Here is a 19,106-nt window from a genome sequence, read left to right as displayed (position 1 = left end):
TCCCCACCCAAGTCTGCAGATTAGAATGCACACTTGCTGATACCTTGTGTACATCCCATAAAATACCAATAAAATACTCTCAGCAGAGTACCAGCTTTATTGTGCCTCGACTTCCAACCTCCAGATACTGTTCTCCAAAATACAAGTTGTTTTTTTCTTTTAATAGTTTTACCACTAGTTTTCTCCTCTTCCTCTTCCTCCTTTTTTTTGGGGGGGGGGGGGGTGGGTAAGATGTACTTCAGTTACCTATAAAACCTTTTTTTTTTGTCTGCTTGGCAAACATCTATTCCTTGTTATATTCTCTTCCTTTCAGAGGTAATCCCTAACCCTCCATGTTTCAGATAAAATGAAGGCCCTTTCATCTGTTTTCCCAGAATATGAACATTATATTACCAACACCATTAATAGTAGATTGTATGCTCAATGAAGGTAGGTATAATCATCTTTATACAGTAGGACCTAAGGTAGTGACTAGCTATAAAATTTCAGTAATATTTAATGACTTAAAGTGAAAGGAGATAAAGAATCAGAGTAAGTTAGAATGTGCAGAAAATTAGAAGTTATTTTGTCCAATTTCCCGATTTTTCTATTGCCTAGCTAAATATCTGCAGAGGTTGCCTTTCTGATTTTAGAAATAGTGTTTCTCTCCCTTTTACAGAGTAGGAAAATAAAAACAAAGAAGGAAAGATATTTATCCATCTTCAAGTAGTGAAGTTAAATTTTTAAAAAATATACCAACTTCGGGTTTAACACTTTCTACAGGGTTACATAATAACACATTATCACAAGACTATAACCTAGTAGGCATCTCAAAATTTCATAAAGTAACAGAAACAAATTTTTTAATGAAAAAATTCTACTATGTAAAGAAACTTTTAGAAATAACTTTTTAAGTATCAATTATATGAAGGATAATTTCAGAATTATATGTTAGGGGGAGGAGCGAGGAAGGTGCATGACATTTAGTCAATTTTGTTGTAATACCAAGAATATCTTGACAACATAAGATAAACATAAAGGTTTATGGAGTATAACATCTGATATTGTCCTTTTCTAAGTGAGATATGCAAATGAAAACCTATTTACCTTAAAGATTCAGATAATGGTGTTAAAGTGCCATCTCCCCTATCTACTACACGAAAGAAATTCAATTGATCTCCTTCTCGGTATACCAAATATGTAACTTGTTTGTTGCAGGAGGTCTTCTCCCAGACCTCATCTCGACTGGAATCCATGTACTCAGCCATCTCCCTAAGTGGATCTTCCACAGGAACTACAAATGGAAAAATTGACAAAAAAGCTTTCAATTTACATCAACTTTTGTGCGTCTCAATATAGTGACAGGATATAATGTGCTGAATTTGAACAACCACCTTGTGCATATAATATGTACATGACATTATTTGGATAAATATTTGGTGTTCCTACATTAATACAGCATTCTTGTGCTGTATTAATATGAAAGAAACAAAACACATCACTATGCTTCTATGTCCAAAGACAGGGTTTAACTAAAACAATAGTTTTGTATGTGTGCGTGTGTGTGTGTGTGTGTGTGCAAGCTATTGGAGTCCACATATTTGCTGATTCTACGACATCATTATCTATGGTTATTTTCACTGTAAACCTTCTCTTCCTATATTTTTAAATATTGATTCCAACAATTAATAATTAAAAAGCAACAATAAACTTACTTTAGGCTAAAAAATAAAAATGCACACATATTCACAATTGGAAGACATATCTAAAAAATGAGAAGCACACAGAGTTCTTCCTTTTATATAATGGCTGAGTTATTCTTAGATTTGTTTCTTTTTTGGTAGTGTTGAAGATTGAACCCAGAGCTTTATACATGCTAGGCAAACACTCAAGTATACAATATAACCCAGAACAAGAGGGGTCATTTACTATACTAAACTGAAATGTGTGAATGGTCAATATGTTGTTTCTGAAAAAGATCCTCCCAGGACTCCAATTGTCCTGAAAGGTATCCACGTGTCCAGATGTGTCCAATCAGAGCACACAGAAGCCACTCTGAAGGCCCCCCAAATGGCAGATTCTAGTGGTCCACAGTTGTCCTCAAGTTAGAATGACAATTGCAGCCATCATTACAACCTGATCATCTCCACAATGTCCATTGATTTTTACCCCTGGTGGTGGGAATAGGTATCAAGAGATTTCAGGTTCTTAGGATGAATGTTCCAGTAGACTTGGGAGTCTGTTTGAGGGGAAAAAAATGTGCCATGTCATGCTGCAAGACTATTTGTTCTCTCCTAAAAGAGGCAACAATTTTGTAAGCTTCACAACTTTTATTTACTAACAGAATCACAATGTTATACTACTTTTTAAAAAGATGTGAGCCATGTGTGATGTCACATGCCTGTAATCCCAGCAATTTGAGATGCTGAGGTAGGAGGATTAAAAATTTGAGGCCAGCAACCTCAGCAACTTAGCAAAACCCTCAGCAACTTAGTGAGATCCTGTCTCAAAATTTAAAAAGGGCTGGGGACATAGTTTAGTGGTAATGTTTCCCTGGGTTCAATCCCCAGTACTAAATAAACAAGTGAAACCAGTAAAAAAAAAAAGTTAAACTCTGAATGTAATTAGGTAAAACATCAAAGATGTTCCCATATCCTAAATTCATATCATTACTAATAAAACATAAAAAGTATAGAAATATAATAAGATTTAGCTTTTTTATAAAATAATTATTTAAATATTTTGATTAGCTCTTTGACAGACACAAAGTATATAAATATTTAAATTTTTTTTCAAATAAGTCCTTGCTCTTTTTAAGTTTAGTAATGTTTTACATTACATTACTAACAAGTAAAAATTAAGATATCAATATTTTAGGCTTGCTACTGCTGTTACTATAGCCACATTGAAAACCTTTCCTGAATAAGTAACAGCGTGTGTGTGTGTGTATGTATGTATGTATGTATGTGTATATATATATATATATATATATATATATATATATATATATACTTGTCTTTTCACAAAAGAAAAGGCATTTGGATTTTATCAGCTATAAAGTAATACATATGGACTTAGGGTACAATTTAATTCTAGAAAGGAAGTATTTGTACAATGCTAAATACTATTGGAATTCAAATGATAAAGGTACTTATTTGAAATAGCAAGACTAAATTAGCTTTAAAATATGATTTCCTGTACATCCACAACACTGGGATCCTAACTGGAATAAAATACACTCCATGTTTATAAGAATATATCAAAATTGACGCCACTATCATGTATAACTAAAAAGAACAAACTAAAAAATTCAATAAAATATGATTTCTTGAATACATTATGGAGAAGTCCTAAATCTGGGTTGAGTTGTCTTTTTCACAAATTTTTTAATGACACATGGTAGATAATATCAAGCATTTAATTTTTATAAAAGTTAATTCAATAAAGGTAAAATTATTAAAAACTTAATTTTAAATATTAAAACATAAGTTCAGTGCATATTTTTAAATCACAAACATGGCACAGAAAGTTTAAGGGAAAATTATTAGGAAGACTTTATTACAAAGCTTCAATTATTAGAGGCACAGTGGGCAAAGGTTTCTGGGCCTGTTTGTGAGCAGAGCTTCTTTTTTGTCTGACATTTCAGAGAGGTTCCAGGAACAGTCTCTGCTCTTTGAGCTTCACAATGCCGCCCAAGGATGATAGAAAGAAGATGCTGGAAAGTTGACCAAGAATGACAAGGACCCAGTGAACAAATCTGAAGGCAAGGTCAAAAAAGAAGAAGTGGTCCAAAGGCAAAGTTTCAGTAAAGCTCAACAATCTAATCTTGTTGGACAAAGCTACTCATGACAAACTCTGCTTGGAAGTTTCCAACTACAAGCTTACATCCCCAGCTGTGGTCTCAGAGACTGAAGATTTGAGATTCCCTGGCCAGGGAAACCCTCAGGACCTCCTCAGTAAAAGACTTATCAAACTGGTTTCAAAGCACAGAGCTCAAGTAATTTACACCAGAAATACCAAAGGTGGAGATGCCCAGCTGCTAGTAAAGATGCATGAACAGGTCCAACCAACTGTACATTTGGAAAAATAAAACTTTCTAAAAGCATTCAACTACTAAAAGCTAGTGATTGATGCCTTTCATTTCTGCTTTAAAAAATCTACATATTTTACATATAAATATCTTATATATGAAATATAAATATTATATAAACATATATACAAAACACTATATGTATTACTAACACTCATTTTCATACACATATAAAATAATTTTAGTCCCAGTAAGAAAAAGTAAATACTTTTGTATTAAGTAAATACTTTTGATTAAATACTTTGGTTTAAAGACACATAAATAGACAACTTTTAAAAGTACATTAACAAGGGGCTGGGGCTGTAGCTCAGTAGTAGAGTGCTTGCCTAGCATGCATGAGGTACTGGGTTTGATCCTCAGCACCACATAAAAATAAAGAAATAAAATAAAGGCATTCTGTCCATCTACAACTACAAAATTTTAAAAAAATACATTAACAATGGAATTCACATGCCATTAAACACTATTTAATTGTATCTTAACATAACGGCACAGTAAACACTTAGGGTTCTTGTACTATCCTAAGAATTGTTACTATAAACATTGCTGAAATCACTTAAAACTATTTTGTAACTCTAATTCTTAGAAAGTTCCTAATGTCAAGAGTGCTAATTAACCATTCCTAAAGTTACTACTTTTGTTTTCTCTAACCTAAGCAGAACAGAACACCTTTCACAAAACCTCTCGAGGTAGGTAAGAAAAGGGTGGTAATGATATTTGTATTTTTTGTTGTTCTTGTTTGTTTGTTTCCTTAAAAGTACTGGGGATTGAACCCAGGGTCTTATGAATGCTAGGCAAAGTACTCTACCACTGAGCTACATCCCCAGCCCAATAATTCTATTTTTTAACCAAAGTTATGAAGCTGGACAGTATATAATTTGATATGTGGAAGTAATCTTTCAGTAGGATTAATACTTAACCTTAATTTATCTGGTTTGTAAAGAACCAAACAAAGAAAAGCCTTCCTCAAAATGAGGTGCACAAAAGCAGGAGGAGCAGGAGTGTTCTGAATAGCTGCCTCAACTTGGTAGGGATGTGACCTACCTGAATCAAGAGTCAATGTGAACACTCCCAGCTCTTCCTGTGCCTAGAATCTTCTTGTTAATCAAGTTTCTATCCATATCATCTTTTCCAAGGGCTCTTCCTATAATCCTACTTCCACAGACATTATCATATTATCTTGTTTCCTGAAAAGCACTTACAACCACTTGAAATTATACCAATTCTTATACATTTATTTGTGGCAGTGTCATAAAGCATGGACTCTGTCCCCCATATTTACTGCATTTGGGACATGGCACTAAATATCACAGATGCTCACTATATATTTGTTGAATGAATGAATGGTCTCTAGAGACCAACCACATTCTGAGAAAAGATTCAACCAAGGCCAGAAAAATATTCACAAAACCCAGCTGCATCAAAAACTTTGTAATTTTCCATAGCAATCATTAGCCCAGAAATTAAAAACTCAGTAGATAAAATAAAAGCAAGACTAGTATGAACCTAAAGGCAATGATAGCATAATATTTAGACTATATCACTCCATTTCTTTTTCCTATATTGTGAGATTTATTTTTAAATCGTCTTGGATTGAATCAGGAGCATTAGACTTTCTAGAATATATTTCAGAGTTCCAAGCTCTATATACTTAGCTTATAAAGAATAATGCCTAAAGAAACAAATGCGATTCTTCTAAGACCTAATAGCATAAAGGGAACTTGACTAAAAATGTTGACTTGAAATTTCTTATTGTTAAATTGCTTGAAGAATATGATTGTTGAATTGCTATAATATATGCCTACCTTTTCTAGTATTTATAGGTCCACCACGCATAGCCAATACCAGCTTCAAGGTACAACCTTCTGAAATGCTGTGAATAGTTAACACAAAAATAAACTATAATCATCAAAATACTCAGTTTAAATGTAACATTAACTATGTGCTGGTTTATTAGCCACAGTACCTACTCTATAAAATATAAAAAGATACAACAGTATTATTAAATATAAAATGTATTTGCTTGTATAAATAACAAAAATGGCCAGGCGCGGTGGCACAAACCTATACTCCCAGCAGTTCGGGAGGCTGAGGCAGAAGAATTGTAAGTTCAAAGCCAGCCTCAGCAAAAGGGAGGCACTAAGCAACTCAGTAAGACTCTATCTCTAAATAAAATATAAAATAGGCCCAGTGTCTGAGTGCCCAGTACTCCCCTCCAAAAAATGTTTATAAGTTTTCATAAGCCTTAAATATGATGTGAAATTCAAAGTACTGGAAGGGAGTACTGGAAGTCAGTGTATCATGTAGCTTAGTCTCTTCATGCCACATGTAAGGAGAAAGAGGCCCAGTTAAGAGGCTTGCCCAAGACCCGAAGTATTGGAAAATGGCAACTCTATTCAGTATGGAAAATAGCAAATCTACTAGGTCTCCTAACTCCCAGTACTCTTCCAGTACTCTTACACACCACCTCTCATTCTTTTGCTTCTTTTCTTAAGAGTAATGAATTATGTGAGAGGAAAGAGGAAAAGACACAAAAAGCCAAAAAGTATGTTTGTAATCACTAGTGCACACAGGGTCGCTTAGTAACAGAAGCAGGGCTTAATGAAAAAATATTTGGGGGAGAGCAATTCTCATATTCCTAGAATTTGTGAAAATGGAAGGAAGAGGAAACATGGCCAGATGAGAATGGGTCAATATTCAAAGAAAGAATCAAAGAAGGCAAGATGTATAAAGGTGGGAGATAAACAGCTTAACATGAAAATGAAAAGGCAAAACACAAGTATCAAAGGACAAAGATGGGGTAACAACCCAACATATCTATAGTTCATAATTTTATAATGAAATCCAGAAATCAGAGCTATTCAGAAGAGAGATAATCCAAGGATTCAGAAGAAAAACACTGGTGTACAGAGTCATAAAACTGAATGCCTATGAATCAGCTAATACGCAGTTACACTCACTTGTAATCATTCAAGCAATAATCATCTTCAAGTTCCATGTTATTCCAAATTAAGTGCTGCTGACAGATGGGAATACCTTAGGGGAAGGTGATAATAAAGAGTGTTAACAATTCAATAGCATCTCCAAATGAGTATGATACAAAGCTATTCCATTAAAGAATTAAGTATACTAATAAATACATTTCTAAATTGAATGTTAGCTGCTTAAAGTTTACAGAATCATTGGTAAAAATTATGGTTAAAGTATTAAAGTTAGATGAAATCTAACTTATTCACTTGAGAAGAGTATGTTTCAGTTCACTTTCTGGCCCTAAAACAATGTATAAAATCAGGGAGCCCTAAGAAAGGCAAGATAGCATGAGTCATTCCTCAAACAGTTTAAGGACTAAAAGATTGTTTTAATGCTGCAAAAGACAGTATTCATTTGGTTATATTCAGTGTTGAAAGTATCTTATGGTTTGGGTTTGGGATGTAGCTCAGTGGCAGGGCACCTGGCTATTAAGCCTCTGGGTTCCATCCCTTGTACCACCAAAAGAAAAAAAAACTTAAATTATGGGCAATTTTTAATGTTGAAAATGATAGTCCATAAGACCTTTTCTTTACATTTCTTATGAGGTAAAAAGAATATTAAGGCAGCCAGGCATTGATGCATGCCTGCAATTCCAGTGACTTGAGAGGCTGAGGCAGGAAGGTTTAAAAGGTCAAAGCCAACCTCAGTAACTTAGCAAGGCCCTTAGAAACTTAGTGAGACCCTGTCTCTAAATAAAAAATAAAAAGGGCTGGAATGTGGCTCAGTGGTTAAGTATGGTTAAGCGCTCAATCCCTGGTATCAAAAAAAAAAAAAAAAAAAGAATATTAAGGCAGATTATATGCTTGAGCATAATAATTCTAATTATCATTTTAATAAATTCCACATTTAAATGTCCTAAGCAAGTTCAAATTATATTATTCAAGGAATGACCATTATCTAATTAATAGAACACTTAATAATACCAATATTGATGAAAATCTTTTTCAAATATCTCACATACTTGTCTTCTCAAGTTGCTTTTGCTTATGATACTACAAAATAAGTAGACCAGAAATAATGTGTTAGCTTTTACTACTATAAGCCAGGTACTATTTTATGCACTTGACCTATGTTATCATAACTTAACTGTACCAGCAAGCTTGTGAAGTGGGCACCAATAGACACCCCATTTCACAGGAGATAACACCCAAGAAAAGAGAATTAATTGGGACACTGAGAGTATGTGGGGGATCAGAGGTGTGAAGGGTGCCTAAAGAGACTGCACAATCTTTATGCTCACTCATCTCTAAGAAATCAGCCTCCACAAAACAAAAGTAGCTGTCTGAGGAATATGCAAAAGTGTTGGCTGTCAGGAGATGTGAATATCAATTAAGTGCTCAGCAAAAAGAAAATGCCAGTAAAAAAAAAGGTTTCTAAGCTAGAAATTATTTCACTCTGAAAGTATTATCATATTAAATATTTAATGCACCAAGATCATCTTTTCAATCAAATTTCCAGAATTTCATTAGCATAAGTAGACAAAGCAATTTGGGCAAGTAACACTATGTTTACATTCAATCAACATTTGGAACATTATTTTGTAACTGAAACTTAGAGCTGGATTGAAGAGACAGTTGACACTGCTTAAATACTACTTAACTACTTTTAATAGACATAGCCATCCTTTAGCAGACAATATAATGTCCATGATTGAGCTGGGTTCCTGACTGCTAGTTGTTGGATGACTGAGTAAAAGTCATCAAACTCTATGAGTTTCAGCTTCTTTTCTTGCACACTGAAAAAGACTGGTGTTCCTCTACCATTAGCACTTTCTGAATCTAAAATTTATAAAACAAACCAATTCTGCTCTAAGACAGGGTTGCTGAATTTTTATTTTCTAAATCTGGCAACCTCAACAATTATTACAAGCCTAAGTCCAGAAGAATTTATTCTATAAAACAAATTTCCAGGGCTAGGATTGTGGCTCAGCAGTAAAGAGCTCCTTAGCATGGGCGGGACCTGGGTTTGATTCTCAGCACCACATAAAAATAAAGGCATTGTGTTGTGTCCATCTACCAAAAAAAAAAAATCTCTCTCTTAAAAAAAAAAAAAAAATTCCCTGTCCCCCAAATAGACTGCATGCATACACATTTTTTAATTTATTTGCTTCTTTTTGTGTGTATGTGTGTGCACTCTTGGGAATAGAACCCAGATCCTTGCACATGTAAAGAAGCACTTTGCCATTCAACAGTGTTTTAAAAGTTTCTTTCAAATGAAAATATCAATCATAAAAATAACCACTTGTGAAAAAAACAGACAATACAAAAAATTATAATGGAAAAAAAACATGTGCAATCCTAAATCTAGTAAAATCTATTTTTAATAGAATGGGATTGTACTTCGTAAAACTGTTTAGTAAACTTTTTTCATTTAATATATTGTATACATTTTTTCATGTCAGCAAAAATATACATTTTTTAAAATAACTAAATGGGACTCCAAGTTATATTTCTGCCTTACATGATTTACCCAATCATTCTACTAAGAGATTATTTTCATCTATCCAATTTTTCACTATTATAAACAAATTTATGATTGCAAAAGTTGTCAGGATAAAAATAAAGTTGCTTGTATCAACCCTAACAACAATTAAAAAAAAAGTTAAATAAAAGCAGGAGGTAATGAAGTAAGGGTTCTCACACAATTGCCTGATGATAACTACTGCAAAAGATTGCCAGAATCACAGTCTTGCATAAAGGCCACCACAACCTTATACAAAAAATACTTCTGTAAGAACTTCTGCCAAGCAATTTCCTTGTTTAACCTATGACCAGCACCAACTTTATTAGAAATCTTTATGGCTAAGAACTATGATTGCAAACTATCTTATGTAATCCTTATTTCTGAAGTTTTAGAAACTTCCCCTTGTCTCAACCTCTTTGAATACACTCGTAGTTTAGTATGACATGCATATTTCTATTCTATTCCCAAATAAATTTAACTAATCTTTAGAAAATCTCCCTAATTCCTTTTTAGGTTTACATGATTAAGCAACATGTGAATATGCATGCATCTGGGAATAAATACATAAGTTTGTGTGTGTGTGTGTGTGTGTGTGTGTGTACACATATAATTTACTGCTCAGGCTGGCATAACAAAACACCACAGACCAGGTGATTTAAACAGAAATTTATTTCCCACAGCTCTGGAGACCAGACGCCCCAGATCAAGGTGCAAGGCAGGTTTCACTCTGAGGATTCTTTTATTGGCATGAAGGCAGCTGCCATCTCATTATGCACTCTGGTGACTTTCTTTGTGTGACAGCAGAGAGATAGGGAGCTCTCTGGTGCCTCTTCTTATAAAGACACTAATCCCACTGTTTTAGTCAGCTTTTTCACTTCTGTGACCAAAAGACCTGACAAGAACAATTAGAGGAGGAAAAGTTTATTTGGGGGCTCATGGTTTCAGAGGTTTCAGTCCATAGATGGCTGACTCCATTCCTCAGGGCCTGAGATGAGGCAGAACATCATGGCAGAAGAATGTGGTGGCAGAAAGTAGCTCAAAGCAATGCACCAAAAAGCAGAGAGAGAGCGAGCTCTGCTCAATAAAAACAAAATATATACCCCCCCAAAAAAAAAAAAAAAAAAATATATATATATATATATATATATATATATATATCCCAAAGGCACATCCCTAGGGACCCACCTCCTTCATCAACACCCTATCTGCCTCAGTTTCTACTCAGTTAATACTGATCAGAAGATTAATTCACTGATTTAATTAAGGCTTTCATAATCCAATTACTTCATCTCTAAGCCTTTTTGCATTGTCCTACACATGTGGTTTTGGGGAACATATATTTAAACCATAACAATCATCATGAGGGCACAATGCTTATGACCTCATTGTAACCCTATTTACCTCGGAAAGGCCCCAATTGAGGGTTAAGACCTCAACCTAAGAATTTGGTGTGTGTGTTGGGGGGACATAAATATTCAGTCATAACTGAGTATGTTTGTATATATATTGTAATGACTCAAAGGTGTTTCTTGTGTCTTTTTAAAGAATTTTTCAGACAAATGCATGTGAGAACATGTTTATATCTGCATCTAGAATAAACCATAGAAGCAGAATCAATAGAACTTCTGGGTAATTAAAGAAAATGGGACCACAGATCCCATCTGTCAATGTTTTCTTCCAAACAAGAGAATATTATGAAGGGATATAAATCTATATAGAAACCCTGTCATAAAACATTATAACTTCAAGATAGAGAATGTACAAATTTCAAGATAATTGTAAATAAAAAGGTCAATCACCCCATCTCAGTGCAGAATACCTCATGCTCCCACCCTTACAAGGTTAATTGAGAAAAACCATAGGTTAGACAGAGAAAGAAGTTAGTATTAGTCCTAAACTTGATTTAAAAAAAAAAAAAAGATAGGAGCTTACACCGAGCACGGAGCGGCCGAGTTCCGGCTCCCGGAACCGTCCCGGAACCGCCCTGGCTCAGGGCTGCGGAGCCCGCGGAGGCTGCTTCTTGGACCCTGCTACTATCAGAGCATACACCAAGCACTAAGCGGCCGAATTCCGGCTCCCGGAACTGAGCCCGCGGGGGCTGCTTCTTGGAGCTTACACTTATAGGAGCTTACACCGAGCACGGAGCGGCCGAGTTCCGGCTCCCGGAACTTCCCTGGACCGGGGCTAGGAGCCCGCGGAAACTGTGTCTCTGTCCGGGTCCTGCTGAGGGCAGGTCAGGACTCACCCATTGCTTGGGTTGCCAGGCAAGGGGAACGAAATGCTGCCATTCGCATAGGATACCAACATGGCAGAGATCTGATGTCAGCAGAAAGCGGTGGAGGAGAGATCTTCATCAATACCAGCGGTGACATAAGCAGTTGGTCTCCTGGTAAGGGGGGTGAGGCTCAGTCACCCGAGTCTCCTCAATTTGTCCTCGAGCCAGAGGGAAGGAGCCGGGCCGCCGCCAGCCCCCGGAGCAGGCCCAGCAGCTCGCCAGCGTGGTGACCGCGTGACCCCAATTGGAGAGGGGGCGGAGCGGAGCCGCCACCCACACCCGCCAGGTGGGCAGACCCACGACCCAGTAGTACATGGGCGTGGTAGGAGGGGCAGGGCAGAGCCGCCCTTCGCGCTTGCAAGGTAAACAGACCTGTGACAGCCTGGCGGGTCAGGCCCAGTGGCCTGCCAGTGTGGTACACACGTCACCCCAACTCGAGTAGGGGCAGAGCAGATCCTTATCCCACGCCCGGATCAGGCCCTGCCAGTGTGGTGGTCACGTGACCCCAATTGGAGTGGGGGTGGAGCGGAACTGCCACCCGTGCCCGCAGGGTGAGCAGACCAGTGATCAACCTGCAGATCAGGCCCAGGGGTCCGCAGGCGTGGTAGGAGGGGCAGGGCAGATCCGCCGCCCGCGCCTTCAAGGTAGGCAGACCTACAACAGACCGGCGGATCAGGCCCAGGAGCCTGCCGGCGGGGTACAAACACCACCCTAATTGGAGTAGTGACAGAGCAGAGTCGCCTCCCTTGCCAGGAACAGACCCAGCATCCTGCAGGCGGGGTAGTCACGACACCCCAATTGGAGTAGGGGCAAAGCAGAGCCTCCACCCGTGCCCGAAAGGTGGGCAGATCTGCGACCGACCAGCGGGACAGGCCCAGTGGCCTGCTGGTACGACAGACACGTCACCCCAATTGGAGTAGGGGCAGAACAGAGCCGCCACCAGCTCCCAGAACAGGCCCAGTGACCTGCCGGCGTGGTAGCCACGACACCCCAATTGGAATAAGGAGAGAGCAGAGCCGCCGCCCGCACCTGCAGGAAAGATACGCAAGCAGTATGAAAAGACAAGGAAAGAAAGGACCACAAGCAATGCAGGTCAACGCAACTTTAGAAGAGGTAACAGCTGCAGCAGATGGAATGTCAGATAAAGAATTCAGGATATACATGCTTCAGATGATCTGGAGTATCAAGGAAGACATTAAACAGCAAAATCAGACAATGAAAGATCACTTCGACAACGAATTACGCAAACAAATCCAGGAAGCAAAGGATCAACTATACAGGGAGATAGAGGTTATAAAAAACAAGCAATCAGAAATCCTAGAAATGCAGGAAGCAATAAACCAACTTAAAAACTCAATGGAGAATACTACCAACAGAGTAGAACACTTAGAAGATAGAACATCAGACAATGAAGACAAAGTATTTCAACTGGAAAAGAACATAGACAGCTCAGCAAGACTGTTAAGAAACCATGAGCAGAACATCCAAGAAATATGGGATAACATTAAGAGACCAAACTTAAGAGTCATTGGGATACAGGAAGGTACAGAGCTCCAAACCAAAGGAATGAGCAGTCTATTCCATGAAATAATACAAGAAAACTTCCCAGACTTGAAGAATGAGACAGAATCCCAAATCCTAGAAGCCTACAGGACGCCGAATGTGCAAAATCATAAGAGATCCACACCTAGACACATTATAATGAAGATGCCCAACATACAGAATAAGGAGAGAATTTTAAAAGCTACAAGAGAAAGGAAGCAGATTACATTTAGGGGCAAGCCAATCAGGATAACAGCTGATCTTTCAACACAGACTCTGAAAGCTAGAAGATCCTGGAATAACATATTTCAAACACTGAAAGATAATGGGTTCCAACCAAGAATTGTGTATCCAGCGAAATTAAGCTTCAGGATGGAGAATGAAATTAAAACCTTCCACGATAAACAAAAGTTTAAAGAATTCGCAGCTAGAAAACCATCTCTTCAAAACATCCTAGCCAAAGTATTACAGGAAGAGGAAATGGAAAATAACAATGAAAACCAACAGTGGGAGGTAGGACAGTAAAGGGGGGGGGGAAACAATCAAAGAGGAAAACAAACAATGTTTAGTAACAGAAATAAACAAATATGGCTGGAAGAACAACCCATATCTCAATAATAACCCTAAATGTTAATGGCTTAAACTCACCAATTAAGAGACACAGGCTAGTAGAATGGATCACAAAACAAGACCCAACAATATGCTGCCTACAGGAGACGCATTTGATAGGAAAAGACATACATAGGCTGAAGGTGAAAGGTTGGGAAAAATCATATCACTCATATGGACTTCGGAAACAAGCAGGCGTGTCCATACTCATATCAAATAAAATAGATTTCAAGCCAAAGTTAATCAAAAGAGATAAAGAGGGACACTACATACTGCTTAAGGGAACCATACACCAACAAGACATAACAATCATAAATATTTATGCCCCAAACAATGGTGCAGCTATGTTCGTCAAACAAACTCTTCTCAAGTTCAAGAGTCTAATAGACCACCACACCATAATCATGGGAGACTTCAACACACCTCTCTCGCCACTGGACAGATCTTCCAAACAAAAGTTGAATAAGGAAACTATAGAACTCAATAACACTATTAATAACCTAGACCTAATTGACATATATAGAGTATACCACCCAACATCAAGCAGTTACACTTTTTTCTCAGCAGCACATGGATCCTTCTCAAAAATAGATCATATATTATGTCACAGGGCAACTCTTAGACAATATAAAGGAGTAGAGATATTACCATGCATCTTATCTGATCATAATGGAATGAAACTGAAAATCAACGATAAAAGAAGGAAGGAAAAAGCATACATCAATTGGAGAATGAACAATAGGTTACTGAATGATCAATGGATTATAGAAGACATCAAGGAGGAAATTAAAAAATTCTTAGAGATAAATGAAAACACAGACACAACATATCGGAATCTATGGGACACATTGAAAGCAGTTCTAAGAGGAAAATTCATTGCTTGGAGTTCATTCCTTAAAAAAAGAAAAAACCAACAAATAAATGATCTCATACTTCATCTCAAAATCCTTGAAAAAGAAGAGCAAAACAACAGCAAAAGAAGTAGAAGGCAAGAAATAATTAAAGTCAGAGCTGAAATTAATGAAATCGAAACAAAAGAAACAATTGAAAAAATGGACAAAACTAAAAGTTGGTTCTTTGAAAAAATAAACAAAATCGACAGACCCTTAGCGATGCTAGCGAAGAGAAGAAGAGAGAGAACTCAAATTACTAGCATACGGGATGAAAAAGGCAATATCACAACAGACACTTCAGAAATACAGAAGATAATCAAAAACTATTTTGAATCCTTATACTCCAATAAATTAGAAGATAGTGAAGGCATAGATAAATTTCTTAAGTCATATGATCTGCCCAGATTGAGTCAGGAGGATATAGAAAACCTAAACAGACCAATATCAATTGAGGAGATAGAAGAAACCATCAAAAGACTACCAACTAAGAAAAGCCCAGGTCCCGATGGGTATACAGCAGAATTTTACAAAACCTTTAAAGAAGAACTAATACCAATACTTTTCAAGCTACTTCAGGAAATAGAAAAGGAGGGAGAACTTCCAAATTCATTCTATGAGGCCAACATCACCCTGATACCTAAACCAGACAAAGACACTTCAAAGAAAGAAAACTACAGACCAATATCTCTAATGAACCTAGATGCAAAAATCCTCAATAAAATTCTGGCGAATCGGATACAAAAACATATAAAAAAAATTGTACACCATGATCAAGTAGGATTCATCCCTGGGATGCAAGGCTGGTTCAATATACGGAAATCAATAAATGTTATTCACCACATCAATAGACTTAAAAATAAGAACCATATGATCATCTCGATAGATGCGGAAAAAGCATTTGACAAAGTACAGCATCCCTTTATGTTCAAAACTCTAGAAAAACTAGGGATAACAGGAACATACCTCAATATTGTAAAAGCAATCTATGCTAAGCCTCAGGCTAGCATTATTCTGAATGGAGAAAAACTGAAGGCATTCCCTCTAAAATCTGGAACAAGACAGGGATGCCCTCTCTCTCCACTTCTCTTCAACATAGTTCTCGAAACACTGGCCAGAGCAATTAGACAGACGAAAGAAATTAAAGGCATAAAAATAGGAAAAGAAGAAATTAAATTATCACTATTTGCAGATGATATGATTCTATATCTAGCAGACCCAAAAGGCTCTACAAAGAAACTATTAGAGCTAATAAATGAATTCAGCAAAGTGGCAGGATTTAAAATCAACACGCATAAATCAAAGGCATTCCTGTATATCAGCGACAAATCCTCTGAAATGGAAATGAGGACAACCACTCCATTCAAAATATCTTCAAAAAAAATAAAATACTTGGGAATCAACCTAACAAAAGAGGTGAAAGACTTATACAATGAAAACTACAGAACCCTAAAGAGAGAAATAGAAGAAGATCTTAGAAGATGGAAAAATATACCCTGTTCATGGATAGGCAGAACTAACATCATCAAAATGGCGATATTACCAAAAGTTCTCTATAGGTTTAATGCAATGCCAATCAAAATCCCAATGGCATTTCTTGTAGAAATAGAGAAAGCAATCATGAAATTCATATGGAAAAATAAAAGACCCAGAATAGCAAAAACAATGCTAAGCAAGAAGTGTGAATCAGGCGGTATAGCGATACCAGACTTCAAACTATACTACAGAGCAATAGTAACAAAAACAGCATGGTACTGGTACCAAAACAGGCGTGTGGACCAATGGTACAGAATAGAGGACACAGAAACCAATCCACAAAACTACAACTATCTTATATTTGATAAAGGGGCTAAAAGCATGCAATGGAGGAAGGATAGCATCTTCAACAAATGGTGCTGGGAAAACTGGAAATCCATATGCAACAAAATGAAACTGAATCCCTTTCTCTCGCCATGCACAAAAGTGAATTCAAAATGGATCAAGGAACTTGATATCAAATCAGAGACGCGCCGTCTGATAGAAGAAAAAGTTGGCTACGATCTACAGTCGGTGGGGTCGGGCTCCAAATTCCTCAATAGGACACCCATAGCACAAAAGTTACTAACTACAATCAACAAATGGGACTTACTCAAACTAAGAAGTTTTTTCTCAGCAAAAGAAACAATAAGAGAGGTAAATAGGGCGCCTACATCCTGGGAACAAATCTTTACTCCTCACACTTCAGATAGAGCCCTAATATCCAGAGTATACAAAGAACTCAAAAAATTAGACAATAAGAGAACAAACAACCCAATCAACAAATGGGCCAAGGACCTGAACAGACACTTCACAGAGGAGGACATACAGTCAATCAACAAGTACATGAAAAAATGCTCAACATCTCTAGCTGTCAGAGAAATGCAAATCAAAACCACCCTAAGATACCATCTCACTCCAGTAAGATTGGCAGCCATTAGGAAGTCAAACAACAACAAGTGCTGGCGAGGATGTGGGGAAAAGGGTACACTTGTACATTGCTGGTGGGACTGCAGATTGGTGCAGCCAATTTGGAAAGCAGTATGGAGATTTCTTGGAAAGCTGGGAATGGAGCCACCATTTGACCCAGCTATTCCCCTTCTTGGTCTATTCCCTAAAGACCTAAAAAGAGCATGCTACAGGGACACTGCTACATCGATGTTCATAGCAGCACAGTTCACAATAGCAAGACTGTGGAACCAACCTAGATGCCCTTCAATAGACGAATGGATAAAAAAAATGTGGCATTTATACACAATGGAGTATTACTCTGCATTAAAAAATGACAAAATCATAGAATTTACAGGGAAATGGATGGCATTAGAGCAGATTATGCTAAGTGAAGCTAGCCAATCCCTAAAAAACAAATGCCAAATGTCTTCTTTGATATAAGGAAAGTAACTAAGAACAGAGTAGGGACGAAGAACAGGAGAAGAAGATTAACATTTAACAGGGATGAGAGGTGGGAGGGAAAGGGAGAGAGAAGGGAAATTGCACGGTAATGGAAGGAGACCCTCAGGGTTATACAGTGGAGGGGGTAGAGAGAGAGGAGGGGAGGGGAGGGGAGAGGTGGGGAGGGGGGAGGGTGGATGATGGGAAAGGCAGCGGAGCACAACAGACACTAGTATGGCAATTTGTAAATCAATGGATGTGTAACTGATGTGAATCTGCAATCTGTGTATGGGGTGAAGGTGGGAGTTCATAACCCACTAGAATCAAAGTGTGGAATATGATATGTCAAGAAATTTGTAATGTTTTGAACAACCCACAATAAAAAATTAAAAAAAAAAATATAAAATTTTAAAATTAAAAAAAAAAAAAAAAAAAAAAAAAAAAAAAAAAAAAACACCACCAGAAGATAAAGGTCACCCTGGGTATGAACATTTACAAAAAGGTAGGTCGGGGCACTAATAACAATTTAAAGAAGCTTCTTTTTAAAATATTTATTTTTTTAGTTGTAGTTGGACACAATACCTTTATTTTGTTTATTTATTTTTATGTAGCACTGAGGATCAAACCCAGGGCCTCGCACGTGCTAGGCGAGTGCTCTACCACTGAGCCACAACCCCACCCCTGAAGAAGCTTCTGTAGGAGATTTAAAAAAAAAAATACAACAGATAAAAAGAGTAGCATGTGAAGCAGTTTCACTGTATATTCGCTACCAACTTATCAGACTCCAGTGAGACAGAATACTCACACACTAGTTACAGGAAGTGTAACTAGTTACTTGCTACACAGCTAAATCTAGCAACCTAGTACTCATCTCCAGTCAGTCCCTCACAAATAAGAAAAGCTGCCTGGGACAGATGGAGACTAAGTGTACCCCACCTGGACTGCAACTGAGGGGCCCTATAAAGCAGCCTCTCCTGGGTTTTTAAACTTGGTTCTACATTACATTCTCAAGAACTGAAGGACATCCTGGTCCCTGAGGGCCTGGAACAGACCCCAGGCTTTTATATCCGCAGCATTATATAGCCATTTCTGAGTGCTACAGGTGAGAAAGAGCAAAAACTGGGTTGGTCCAAGGCTACTTGAAGAACTTTCCTTCAAACCCCTTAGTGATTTGATGGTTAAAGGGAAAAGAAACAAAGGGTAAAGAGTCCTGCAAGACAAGAGAACATCACAAAATTGGGGAATTTACACCACCACCATAAACACCAAACCACCGGAAGATGTCTTATAGACCATTTATTTGATTTCTGGTCAATGCTAC

General features: G+C 37.4%; 2 protein-coding genes and 1 pseudogene across 4 annotated transcripts in view; 1 reads left to right on the top strand and 2 right to left on the bottom strand.

Annotated features, from left to right (window-relative positions):
- Nucleotides 1–19,106, bottom strand: part of Zfand4 (zinc finger AN1-type containing 4) — a 105,452-nt gene that overhangs the window by 27,890 nt on the left and 58,456 nt on the right. For all 3 annotated transcript variants that reach the window (XM_046446755.2, XM_046446756.2, XM_058580015.1), the window contains exons 3-5: nt 7,030–7,105; nt 5,875–5,942; nt 1,087–1,273 (exon numbers count right to left, since the gene is read on the bottom strand). In XM_046446755.2, the coding sequence (XP_046302711.1) occupies nt 1,087–1,273; nt 5,875–5,942; nt 7,030–7,105 (331 nt within the window). The remainder of the gene's footprint in view (nt 1–1,086; nt 1,274–5,874; nt 5,943–7,029; nt 7,106–19,106) is intronic.
- Nucleotides 1–19,106, bottom strand: part of Marchf8 (membrane associated ring-CH-type finger 8) — a 238,547-nt gene that overhangs the window by 182,232 nt on the left and 37,209 nt on the right. The gene's annotated exons all lie outside the window — the stretch shown is intronic.
- Nucleotides 3,665–4,069, top strand: LOC124094143 (small ribosomal subunit protein eS25-like; annotated as a pseudogene).

This window comes from Marmota monax, unplaced genomic scaffold (genome assembly GCF_021218885.2).
Source record: "Marmota monax isolate L192 unplaced genomic scaffold, Marmota_monax_Labrador192_F-V1.1 WCK01_AAM20220418_F8-fsc00207, whole genome shotgun sequence".
NCBI classification, from domain to species: Eukaryota; Metazoa; Chordata; class Mammalia; order Rodentia; family Sciuridae; genus Marmota; species Marmota monax.
Note: the sequence above shows the minus strand (reverse complement) of the source record. Positions and strands in the feature narration are given on the sequence as shown.